This window comes from Lygodium microphyllum, chromosome 22 (genome assembly GCF_053477565.2).
Source record: "Lygodium microphyllum isolate KBCC chromosome 22, Lygodium_microphyllum_v1.1.10, whole genome shotgun sequence".
NCBI classification, from domain to species: Eukaryota; Viridiplantae; Streptophyta; class Polypodiopsida; order Schizaeales; family Lygodiaceae; genus Lygodium; species Lygodium microphyllum.
The window spans coordinates 107,448,270-107,461,240 of record NC_141156.1 but is presented as its reverse complement, the minus strand read 5'-3'; the positions used below and the strand labels follow the sequence as shown (position 1 = coordinate 107,461,240).

Below are 12,971 nucleotides of genomic sequence, written 5' to 3'. Positions count from 1 at the left end.
TGAAATGTGAGGAACCAAGTTCCCTAGTTGTGTGGCTTAGAATTCCCTACTATGTTGTATGGGAAACATGATTCCCTAGTTATATGACCTACAAATCCCTAGTTCAAGATGTGGAGAATTAAAATTCCTAGTTATATGACCTACAAGTCCCTAGTTGAAGATGTGTAGAATAAAGTTCCTAGTTATATATAAGGAGTTCATACATGCATACCTAGGATTCCCCAACATGGGATGTGGGGAAAGTAATTCCTTGGTTATACATAGGGAATCTATATACATATACCTAGGAAAAGTTAGAGAATTTTCTACATGGCAAGAGTTTTCCTATGTAGGAACTATTCAAAAACTCCTTGTATTATATTTGGATTCTCTTTATGATCATTGGTGTCTTCCAACTTTCTTCTCTTCCTCTGGTCTCTCTTGTCTTTATATTTGGACTCTCTTTATGATCATTGGTATCTTGCCACTCTCCTCTTCCTCTGGTCTCTCTTGTCATTCTCATGGAGTTCAACACATCTATATGCAAACATCTTGAAATTTCTAATGGAACATGAGTAGGCACAAAACAAAACCTATTGTAGCACATGCACATACCCTTGAGAGACACTTTATTGATTAGTACAAATAGCTGAAGATGAGTTTTAAACATCCAGAGGTGTAAACAATGGCGACGAGTGATGGGACTTTTACCATAGTAGATTTTTCACGCTAACAAGCAAATTTGAAGAAAACGTGACTACAGAGAAAGGGCTCACATGTTGTCGAGTCGAATGACACTGATGATAGAAAGAACACAACTTAGGGGTGGGAGTTATGTGAACGTTTTGTAAGTAGTAGAGCTTTGGGGCGGGGGGGGAGGCGGGGAGTGGGGGCCAGCTGGTTATGCGATCGTTTTGTAAGTGCAGAGTGGAGCATTGACGTACTCGCAATACTGTTTGGCACCAACAAGCGTACCATGTTCAGCAAAGTAGTCAGCCATGGCAATGATAAGGGCGCTATTAAGTTTGTACTTGTGGTAGCTTATGTTGACTTCACTTCTTTCGGAGACACTCTTGCCTGTTTGGGCCTTTCCCATGACTGTAGAGGTAAAGCAAATGGGTTGGATGGGGTCCCTCTCGCCAGTGGTGGCGGTCGTCTCCAAGGAGTAGCCTGCTTGCACAGCCTCTCCTGTCTGCGTCACGTACTTGGCTGAGCTCTTGACTATCTCTCGGACTTTGTTAGCTAGTGCTGCAGCTAAGGGCCCACCGGCGACGCCTGCCAATGCCACCACAAGCTCACCAACGCCATTGAGAACCACATCACAGTTGGTGCTGTCATTGATCTCGTGCTTTTGTCCCCACCAACATAAAGAACATAAGGAGAATACCTGTGACCATGCATGATAAGCGAGCAAGTGCGTTAGCAATTATATGCTTTTGAACAAAGAATTATCGCATACGAGGCACATACGAGAAGCGGGGGAGGGGGGCAGACAGTTTCACAAACGGAACGGGAATGATCATGAGTGAGCAGTACATACTCCTCGTCGATCACAGCTAACCACTTATTGAACTTCTCCATATATTCCTTGGCTTGTTCCTTGGATAATGAGGCGCTGGAGAGATCAGGAGTGAAGCCGGTTTTGTGGCGGGCAGTAACCATGAAGGTGGCGAGGATGTTGCCGTGGTTGCTGACGTCCTTCCAGTACTCGGCCGGATACTTACCGGGGGGCAGGTCAATGTTGCCCTTATCATCCGTAACCTCTGCCCCGCCCACGGCGGCACCGAGTGTTGACTCGTCATGATACGACCCCAGCTCAAACGAGGATGCGACCAAAGCGCGTCTCTCTCTGCGCTCCTCCTGCAAGCAAACATAGTACGCATATTGTGCGGCAGAGTACACATAAAAGAACACACACACACAGAGTACCCTCAATCAATTGTATGCTGCTGCTCAATACTAGCGGCGCCGACACTTGTCATTGCACACTCATTTATGATAATTATAGTCAATTGCTGATCAATATCAATCCCCAGCGCCGCGCTCACCTCTTGACGCATGCCACGCCGCTGCTCCAGCTGTGGATCAACTCTGCAGGTGGAGGAGTCGTGAAGAGCTGGTGGTTCCTTTCGATCCAGTAGTCATCGGAATTAACCTGCAGCATTTGACAGTCGAAGACTTATAGCAGCGATAGAGAGAGAGACACACACACACTCTCTCTCTCTCTCTCTCTGCCCCTCTCTGTCTCTCTATATATATAAATATGTGAGATTATTATTGCTCCAAGTAGTCTCTCTACCGTGCAGCTGGAGTTCTTCGCGGCAGAAGCTGGTGCGCCAAACGTTGCAGCCATTGTGCTGTATTCTAATTCTAATATTCTCTGCAAACGCTAGTGCGCGCAAAATACAACCAGACTGTTTAGATCAGAGATGAGAGCTCTGTACGAACAGCACACGTGTGGTGAATCAGGAAGACTAGAAAATCAAGGAAGAGAAAGGGAGGCAAAGGAATTGTCGTGAGTGCTTGGTGGTGCTGCGGTTGGGCATTTTATAGCCACCCAACGTCCGGCCTCTTTCACATGTAATTTGAACGTTGAACTTACGAGACCTTTTCGCTTAGTTAACGGCAATTACACGTTAAAGATTTTTGCATTGTCCGAACCCGAAAATTCATACACGCTCCTAAATACGATCCGCTCCTCAACGTGATTAATTTTAAGGTGTGAGGTGATATATACTATTAAGTAGGAAAGCCCATGTGCAAAACGACAGGGCAATCAAGTCGATGTCAACTAGAGGACAAAGCCATTGATTGAGGAAGACAATCACATGGAGGTTGAGCTAAAATATTTTGTGTATTGAGGCACACACATGTCCTCTCGAGGCGATGAGTGCCGGTGGTGTTGCAAAACCCACAAAAACAATATGGTTGAACATACAAAGAGGACATTTGTAGTGAGATGTATCTAAGCGAGTTAGTCGACTTGCTTTCATCTCTATGGCAACTTATGATGCTACCTCAACGTATATTTATAGAAATATAGCCATATACTATTTCTCCCAAAGATAAGTTGAGCTTTTTTACTACTCTTCAAGCGCTTAGCTTTGTACTTCTAAGATCAACCCACTTTATAGATATTTGGCTACTTTTTCTTCATAAGGCTATTATTTTTGTTATCAATATTTGTGTAGTTCATGGTACATGCAACTCATCTAGATACAAAGAAATCAATATAAGTATTAGTTAAGCATTTATGAATTAACTAGGTCTGCATATTGAATTAGTTTAGTATGAATACCTTTCGAAAGCCTTGGCATAAAGAATGGATTGGTGTATAGATTTCTTTCTTCACATTTAGATGAATTCAAGGTAGTTAGGTGCTAATTAAATTTAAAAAAGTTCATGCCAAACCAGCTTAATTCCAATCAATTTCTAGATGCACCTAAACCAAGCTAGGTGCTGAATTATTGTTTACAAGAAATATGTTCAAAAGTTGATGTGTTAGGTACCATATATATAACCAAGCTTTCGTTTTTTAAAGGGTTTCTAGATGATAGAGACAACTTGTGTGGGTCCCATAAGAAGTTTATTTTCTTTGAATCTAGAGAGGACAGTATAAGGAATGGTAGTTGTGTTGTGAGGGCAATGTAAATGGAGCCATTATGGTTCGGGGAACATCATCATTTCTTAAATAATTTTATGTCATCAATGGGGTTGTCATGAGTATCTATATGTTACTATAATGTATATATGTATCTACATGTGTTTGTGTGTGTCAGTAAATATTATTTGTGTGTATGTGTGCTTATGATTGTGTGAATTTGTGTATATTCACAATACTATAGGTCAGTCATCACATCATATTTATGACAATCAAGTGAGTGGTACTATGAGAAAAAGACTTTTGATTGAGAGACATAATCATATGGAGGTTGAGGTGGAACCTTACATATATCAAGATGTGTATATGCACACACACACACATGTATGTATTGATTTACCAATATGTGAGAAAGTTTATGTGGATGTTGACTAGGATGACAAAACCATTAAATGAGAGACATTAATTAGAGGTTGAGATGGAATTCTACACATATATACAAGTGCATTGATACATGCATATATATATATACATGTTATTTATTTATTTATCTATTTATATTTATATTTATATATATGTATGTACATATGTATGTATGTATATGTATATATGCAAAATTGAATCACATGGAGAAACCCATAAACTTAGGAACGTATCACATAATTGAACATTGAGGTATACACACATGCATGCATTCATAAAAACTCCATGACTAGAAGGATTTATGATCACCAGACTACTCTATTCGTATACAAATGTGGTATCATTTTTACTCGATGCATCCTTAAGATGGACATTCTCAAGGGCTCAGTCATCATGAATATATGTATATGTCATGGGAGTTCAAAAAAGGGTTTTCTTAACACCATTTTTATATATTTTTTATTGATAGAAGGGTGTCATATAAAGGGGTTATTTATAGGTTGAATTAAAAAGGATTATGTTCTATTCAAAGAAAATTAACAAATAAAAATATTTGTAAATAAACCTTGAATGCATGTGATATACAGAATACATATATATAGTGAACCCCCAGAGTGGACATGTAATTATTCTTAATAGAAATATTAACATGTTTACTCACATTTCGAGAAGAACAATAAGGTTTAAAATTTTCAACTTACCAAGTTACCTTTAGTTTAAAAGAAAGTGGAAAAGACAATGATTTGATTAAAACTCATCTAATGTTTCAACTTAAAGGTTTCTATATCTATTAGCAAAAGGTCTTGTTGCTTCTCAGTTGTTGCAAAAGTTTGAAGAGGGATATAACCATACACATAAGAGCAAACTCATTCAAGAATACAAGAAGAGAGACGGAGGCAAAAACAATTTATTGCTGGTTTTTTCTTCTTCTTTCATACACAATACAATTTATACAAAGTATAGATAAGCTACAACATAAAGAAATGTGGCCTACTAAGTCAAATAGGGCATAACTGACTATACTAATCAATTGGTGCTATAACTATGCTAGTTGTAGGTAGGTGTAACAAACCACATATAATAAGTGATAAGTCAGTGGGGGCCATCTGAGGATCATAGTGACCACCAATGTGCTAAGTGTGGATGTTCGGATATATCTAACTAGGCGGTCTATCATCAATGTTTGCACATGTTGAGTTTGCTATCTCAATACTCTTTCTCAAGCTCAGTTTTATCTTTGTAACTCCAACTTTAAATTTTTGAAAGCTTCCATGCACCAATGCCTTTGTGAAATTATCAATTACCTAATCACATATACTTTGACATATACCAAGTCAATCTCTCATGGAAGTACATTCTCTCACAAAGTAGTGATGTACTTTAATGTTTTTTGTCTTAGCATAGAATAATGCGTTCCTAGCTAGTTGCATGTTGCTCATGTTATCACAATAGAAGACAACTAGACCATCTCTGTGCACATCCATTTCACTTGATAACTTTTGTAGCTATATCATCTCGCATGCTATCATAGTAGCATCTTTGTACTTAGCATCTATACTCGATAAAGAAACCAAAGGTTGCCTTTCACTAATTCACATAATTGGTGCACCACCAAAGAAAAAAATAAATCCATTGGTAGATCTTTTATGAGACATGCTACTCAGCCCAATCTGCATCTATGTATCAAAACACTTGTATATCCTTATCTACTTCCTCGAGGAAGTTACTATATGTATATCCTCTACATCACCTATGTTCAAGGCCTATTTATAGATATCATTATCTATGAAATTTTCTTGAATAAAACATAACCCTTTTTTATTCAATCTATTAATTATTCCTTTATATTACACCCTTTTGTATGTAAAAAATGTATATAAATGGTATTTTAAAATTACCTAATTTTGAAACCATGTTATGCACACATATACTCATGAATAACTAATTATCCGAGCCTGCTTCATAAAGTAGTTCATAATGTAACGTGGACTTCACATACCTCAATATGTGTCTAATTATATCCAAATGAGTCTTTTTAGGTACCTACATGAACTAATTGACAAGACCAATATCATAACTCAACTCTGGCCTAATGATAGTCATGTAAATCAAACTTCCTAATATCCTCCTGAACATAGTAGGGTCTTCTATCTCATCTTGAATATTGGTACTCAACCTCACATTTCACTCCAATGGTACTGAAAGAGGCTTACATGCTATCACACCATACTTGGACAACATATCCAAGCCATACTACCTTTGGGATAGCCATATACCACCCTCACATTTGATCACGTCAATACCAAAAAAGTACCTTAGTTCACCCAAATCCTTTATCTCAAACATCCTCTTCAAAATTTCCTTAAACATGAGCATTCCCATGTCAGTACTATCACCTATAATAATCAAGTCATCCACATGGATAACTATAATGACCAAATCTACATCTCTCTTTCTCATATAAAGTGAGTAATCAATATCGGAACTATAAAAGACAATGTTGAGAAGATACTCTCCAATCTCGTTAGACCATGCTCTAAGTACTTGCTTCAGGTCATAGAGCACTTGTTTTAACCTACACAAAAATGTGGGATGCTCTAAATACTCATAAATTGCTACCTACTCCATATACACCTCTTCTTGTAATAACATCTCTGCTAACTCTTAGCTCACGTGTAATAGGGTTATAACATCTGCAACCCTTTTACTCAAGAGAATATTCCATAAATACATGTTTTTTTTTCCTTTGGGATACTATGTAACTCATCACAAATATGCACATAAGCAATATGTCAAAATACTTTCAAATGGGAAAATTTTGGCTTTCTACTTGTAAACTTCTCTTTGGGTATCATATTATGTACAACAGTAGTAGGTGCCTTATTCATAATGTATACAAAAATAGCAACTCCTTTAGCCCAATAATAATGAGATAAGTTTCTTTCTGACATCAATGCCCAAGCTACCTCTCTAATATGAATTTTTTTTTCACTTGACAACTCCATTTTTTGTATAGTATATCTAGACGTATACTACCTTTGTATACATTTTTCTACAAACACTCAAAAAACTCATTGGAGAGATATTCTCCCCCTCCGTCTAACCTTACGTATGCAATATGCAACCCACACATCATAATGTGTCAATTCAAGAGGCTTCTTGCATACATGCTTTTCATGTGGAAACCCATGCCTTGCTTGCTTTCCAAATTGAAATGCTTTATATACTTTACGCATCCCATCAATCCTAAGCTTGGCCAAGCCATCCACAATATGTTTTGGTTGCATATCTTTCAACCGTTGCACATTCACATGACCAATTCTCTTATGTCAAATTTCAAAATGAACCACAATACTTGAACCTTTTGCAAACATGATAGCATCCATTTTGAGTAGACTTACATCAAGAGTAAACAATCTACAAGCATGTTTCTCTTTTACAGCCAACATGCAATTATCTTTTAGATATTGTACATAACAAGCATCAAATGTACATCAAATCTATAATCCTAGTTTTACCATCTACCAATAGACACCAAGATTTTTGTAATATTTGATACACGCGGCATATTAGTCAAGTACTTAGTTTTACCATCCTACATACTCAAAGGAATATTTTTAATATGAGTAATGGGGTGAGCTATATCATCCACTATCTCCACATAGCCTAGAGACTTTGAATTGCACATCTCTCTAAATTAGTCTCTGTGAGAAGTCATGTGGTTAAAAGTACATGAGTCTACATACCATGCATAATTTTTTAATGAACTATCATTAATAGTCATAGTATTCTCATAAAGTGATATATAATAAAGAAAGTTTTACTTTTGTCATCATTGTTTCTATTGTTGGATGTACAATTGCCTTGTTATTTTTTCATTTTCTAATTCTAGCCTTCTTTTTGAAGTAATTTTTAAAAATGTGGCCTTTTTAACCACAATGCCAGTACTCTCTACTATTACCAAAATTATATATGCCAATACTCTCTACTTCAAACAACCTTGCTACATTCTTCCATGCAATAGTGTAGATATTCAATTATTATAAATAGACCATCATGCTATCTATGACATTGACAAGCAACCAATTTATGACTTTACTCTGTGTCTACTCCCAATATTTCTTAGCCTTTACCTATTGTGTAGTAGCATTTCACATAGGAACTCAGGTGTTGCTACCATATCTTCTTTAATGTAATTCCAAACATGTTTACTCTTCAAGAAAAAAATCATTGTTAACTTTCAAGAAGGATATTTATTATTAACAAGCTTCTTGCTAACCATTTGGTCAAAGTTGTTAGATAAATTGACAAGACAACTTGCAAAAACCTACAATTTGCAAGTAAGTTGATACGAGGTGCATCATAACTAAACATGTAGCCTTTCTTTACTAATTACACAATAATAACTAGAAGTTGTAATCCATATGAAAATGTCTTTTGTATTTGTAACCTAGTAAATACGTGAATTCTTACAAATCCAAATCTTTAACATGTGTACCTAAAAATAGCAGACATAGCAAAAACTGTGGTATACGCGAAAACTGTTATCGAGAAAAGTTGCAAGTTCAGAAAGGAGACCGAAATGACCTTAGATGCTAAAAATCACAATTAAAAAGTCCTAAAGGCTCTTACTTGTAGTACATACACTATTCTTCATACTCACCAACTTTCATTACAATTGAAGACTATACCCGTGCTAGTCTCAAGAGCCTCCTCCTACTATAATGCAATGCAAATTGAGCAAGATGGAATAGCTTCTTACACATTGCTTGCTTTTTTCTTTCATGCTCCAATACCTTCACCTTTGCCTTCAATCAAGATCTTTGCAACCATGGGATGACTCTAAAACTATAGAAATAGACAAGAGGGGACACAAGTGAAGAATCGAAGAGCACATGTCACACAAAAGTAATGGAGACTTGAGAACACTCAAAGATAGGCTTGAAATTTTATTATTATTATTCTTTCTTGTTTCACAAAAAGAACTAAATCTAGAACATGATAAAATTCTAATATATTGAAAGTACCACAATGTATGTACACAGAGTCACTAAGGATGTGTGTACCACAACATATGTACATGCAGTTAAACCTGCTAAAGGAGAGAAGATGTGGCACAATAAATGTGCTATAACTAAGAGTGGACTACATGGGCTTAGTCTTATTGTAGAATAATTGGAATATCCTCATGTTAGTCACCTAATATACTAGTGAGTAATATCTTGCCACATCCCAAAGGTGCATAATGGATGCCAGTCATGTAGAGCTCAACACCTCAACATACATGGACACATAGCTGCACTTGTTTCATCACTTTTTGTGTTCTCCTAACTTATCCCCCATCACATATACATATACATATTACTACTTGACTACTTGAAATACATAATCTTGCACAATCATGCACACATATTTGAAAACTCATTACTACCAGACCTTTCTTATAAATGATGATAGCATGAAAGGTAACAATTTCTCACACGTCACATTTATTTTGGCTCACCTTGCATGCTATTGGCTACCTAATCTTCTCAAATTGGATACAGTTTCCAAGTCACATGTATCAAAAAATGGTGGAGGTATAGCCATTGTTATGTTGAACTTTATGCGTTGTGATTGTAATGATTTTTCTCTCATCTTAGAAAGTTTGAGCTCATGAGTTACCTCTTATTTCTCAATGTGGATGGGTACTACCATACATATTGGTGTTGTGTATCTTAATTAACCAATGAGAAAATTCTTTAAATGGTTATGGCTTTCAACCCTCTTTTTTGGAAAAAAGGAATAGTACTATAGACAATACTGGCAAATGGTGTGATCATCAGGTAAATGTTTCAAACATCCAATCTCCTAGTGAACAAATAATATGCTTATCGATTGTCATGCACTTTGGAAGTATTGAACCTTAACATCCATGGTTTAAATGTGTTATATCATGACAAAATATTGAGGTGTCTTGGTCCAAATGTTTTTGCAACTTTGTATAGGTTACTTGATTAATCAAAGTGCTACTATGTCAAAGAAGTGTTAAAAAGGATAAGTGCATAATTCTACCTTGACAAAAAAAAGATGGATGCAATAGTGCATCCTAGAAAGTCAAATTTTGAGAGCCTTTTTTTAAATACATATATTACAAGTGATTAGGCCTATAAATAGCCACATTGAAAAATTTTCTTAATTGAGAAAGAAATCTTATAGGCACATCTAAAGCCATGATAAAAAGCTCATGCCCAAAATCATGTTTACTTCATGAAACATATATGAGACTTTTTTCACACTTTTATACAATATTTAATGTGCAATTTTCACATTCATTTAAATGGTCATTTAAATGCACTTTGACTTGGAGTTTTGGCATGGTATTTCAAGTGACTGTAAATATGTTGTAGGTTAAAGAAAGTCATAGAGCTAGTGGCTATTAGACATGTGGCTCTAGCTATAGTTCTACAACCAATAGCTCCTTGCTATTTTTCTACCCTTTTTGTGTATGCATCGAGTTGAAAGTGATCTTTACAAATTGAATGCACATATTGAGAAAAGGTTATACACATTAATCTAGATTAAGAAAACCAAATCTAGATTGAGAATAACTAGCATCACTTGAAATATATTTTGGGGTCCCAACCATAATCAATTAATCGTAGTAAATTAAATCATGGTTAATAAAGGGCTACATGCACTAAGATGAAAGGCAAGGAGAAGAACTTGGACATGTAGTTTTCTAGCAAAAGGAATTAAGGTGCTTCTTCTCTCTTTCTCTCACAGTTTATGTATTATATATTTGGTGGGGACAACTCCCCAATCTTCATTGTCCCCACAAACCCTATAATCTCTAGTGCAAGATGAACTTATGTATATGAAAATGGAGTTACCATTGTATATGGAGTAGATGACGAAAATAATCACTTCTACGTTGCAACAAATCACATATTATTAGACTTTCTTAATTAACAACAACAATAATGGTGAGTACAAATCCATGAGTTTAATCATGATTTTTTAATTCCTTGTCAACAAAGGATGTCCTATCATGGCCTTCACCACTTCGACAATGTTTTGGGATACCATGGCTAGATAGAATATCAAAAAACATGAGAAATGAGAAGATTGCTTGAAGAATTTGCAGCCATATGATGTACTCAATAAGTGACTATGTAGTAAAAGAAAATTGGACTCACCAAAAAGTGCCATCAGTGAGACATTTTATAGACTTGAATATACATAATCAACATTTAAAGTAATTGAGAAATTGTAAGAAACTTCCAAGAGAAATAGAGGTACAATTTATAAATTGCACACACAAAAACATACATAACAATGATGATAGATGGTCCAATACCCGTAGTCATTGATGCCAAAAATTTTCAAGTCACATAGAAAAGAGCTCTTCCAAATAAGGATACTCAAGGCAGACTAAAACGATTTTATTGTAGCAAATATGGCCATGTGAGTAAATATTGGAATAAGTTGAAAGCAAAATGAACACATATTTAAAATGTACAACTCAAGAAAGAAAACTTTGAAACATGAGTATCTATCTAGGAAAACATCTACGTGAATAGTTGTTAAGGCTCAGCAATTTGCAGGTTCAAGCCTCAAGTATCCAAATACACAACCCAACTGGTAGCATTAATTATTATCCAAATAGGAGATTCACCTATCTCAAAGCACTACTAGATTTAGGTGTATCTTTTTTCTCCATAAGGAAATGCTTAGCAAAAAAATTGAGCCTTAAAACCCATGAAGAAAACCCTTTTTGAATCCTTTTTAGAGACTCTTAGAAGCTAGTACCCTTAGCAATTGGGGGTTAAATTTGATAACGTCAAGTATACATACTGGAAAAAAAAATATTCCTTTAACTTTGGAATGTGACTAGTTGGGATTTTCTTTAGAGATGAGGTATTAGAAATATCCAATGCATAATCTATAGCATTATAACTCTCCCAAATAAAACTTATTTTCTAGCAAGTGTTGATTTTAGAAACACCAATTCAACAAGGGCAACAAGAGATCCAAGGACTACTTTAATAGTATCCAAACATGTTACCAACAATTGAGAAACAAACAATGACTGCTCTAGTCATACATGAGATACCAACTTACCAATGCTACCCATCAAAATTCTTATGCAATCACGTTCTTCAAAAGGAATATAGATAATCAATGCCACAATAAAGACATGCTAGTCAAGGGAATAATAGAACCATCAAAGATTCCATGGGTAGTAGAACCGCATCTCATTAAAAAGGATAATGGAAAATATAGGTTTTGTGTAGATTAGACCATTGAATAGAACCATCCAAGAGTCCATGGGTATTAGAATTACAACTTGTAAAACAGAATAATGCCATATGCTAGTCTATGTTAATCAATATAAATCAACGTACATGTAACTCCCTTTTGTGGTTGAGTAGGATGTGGTGCCACATCCTTAGATGCTCCCTCCCACACGTCGAGAGGCTGCAAAATGTCGACGCGAGGAGGAAGAGTCTTCAAGAAGAGTGGAGAGTAACGATCATGATAGTAGCCCTCATGAAATGCCCCATCAAGTTCTAGAGGATGAAATTTTGGACAATATGGTACACGATCTATTTTCGGAACCGGTTCGCGGAGAAGGTCACTCTACGAAGCCAGATGACCCACTATATGTAGCGTTATCTACTCCGTTGTATGAAGGTTGTACGTACTCCGTTCTTCGTGCGTCCCTCGAGATACTTAACTTGCAAACAATTTATGGATGGAGTAATGTCAGTTTGAATGCGTTATTGAAGTAGGTATCAATTCATTTGGCTTATGAATCATAATATTAATTGTTCTATTTTGAAATCAGACACAAATATATGTTGGTGGTTTTTTAACTCACTTTTAAAAATATTTGTAGGTTATTATTACAAATGCTTCCAAAAGGAAACAAATTTCCAACTAACAGAGAGCAAGCAAGACATTACTTGACATCTCTGGGAGGCCT

At 36.0% G+C, this 12,971-nt stretch overlaps 1 protein-coding gene across 2 annotated transcripts; it reads right to left on the bottom strand.

The window, feature by feature from the left end:
- Positions 1 to 468: 468 nt before the first annotated feature.
- On the bottom strand, positions 469 to 2,451 carry LOC148017485 (uncharacterized). 2 transcript variants are annotated; one of them, XM_087662966.1, is made up of 4 exons: positions 2,279 to 2,451; positions 2,028 to 2,134; positions 1,520 to 1,839; positions 1,254 to 1,366 (listed from the first exon to the last, which is right to left on the bottom strand). In XM_087662966.1, the coding sequence occupies exons 1-3, from the start codon at positions 2,330 to 2,332 to the stop codon at positions 1,536 to 1,538; spliced, it is 465 nt and encodes a 154-aa protein (XP_087519092.1). In that variant the 5' UTR covers positions 2,333 to 2,451; the 3' UTR covers positions 1,254 to 1,366; positions 1,520 to 1,535. The 2 variants fall into 2 exon arrangements, with proteins under 2 accessions (XP_087519093.1, XP_087519092.1); XM_087662967.1 differs by lacking the exon at positions 2,279 to 2,451 and having other exon boundaries at positions 469 to 1,366; positions 2,028 to 2,122.
- Between the last annotated feature and the right edge of the window lie 10,520 nt (positions 2,452 to 12,971).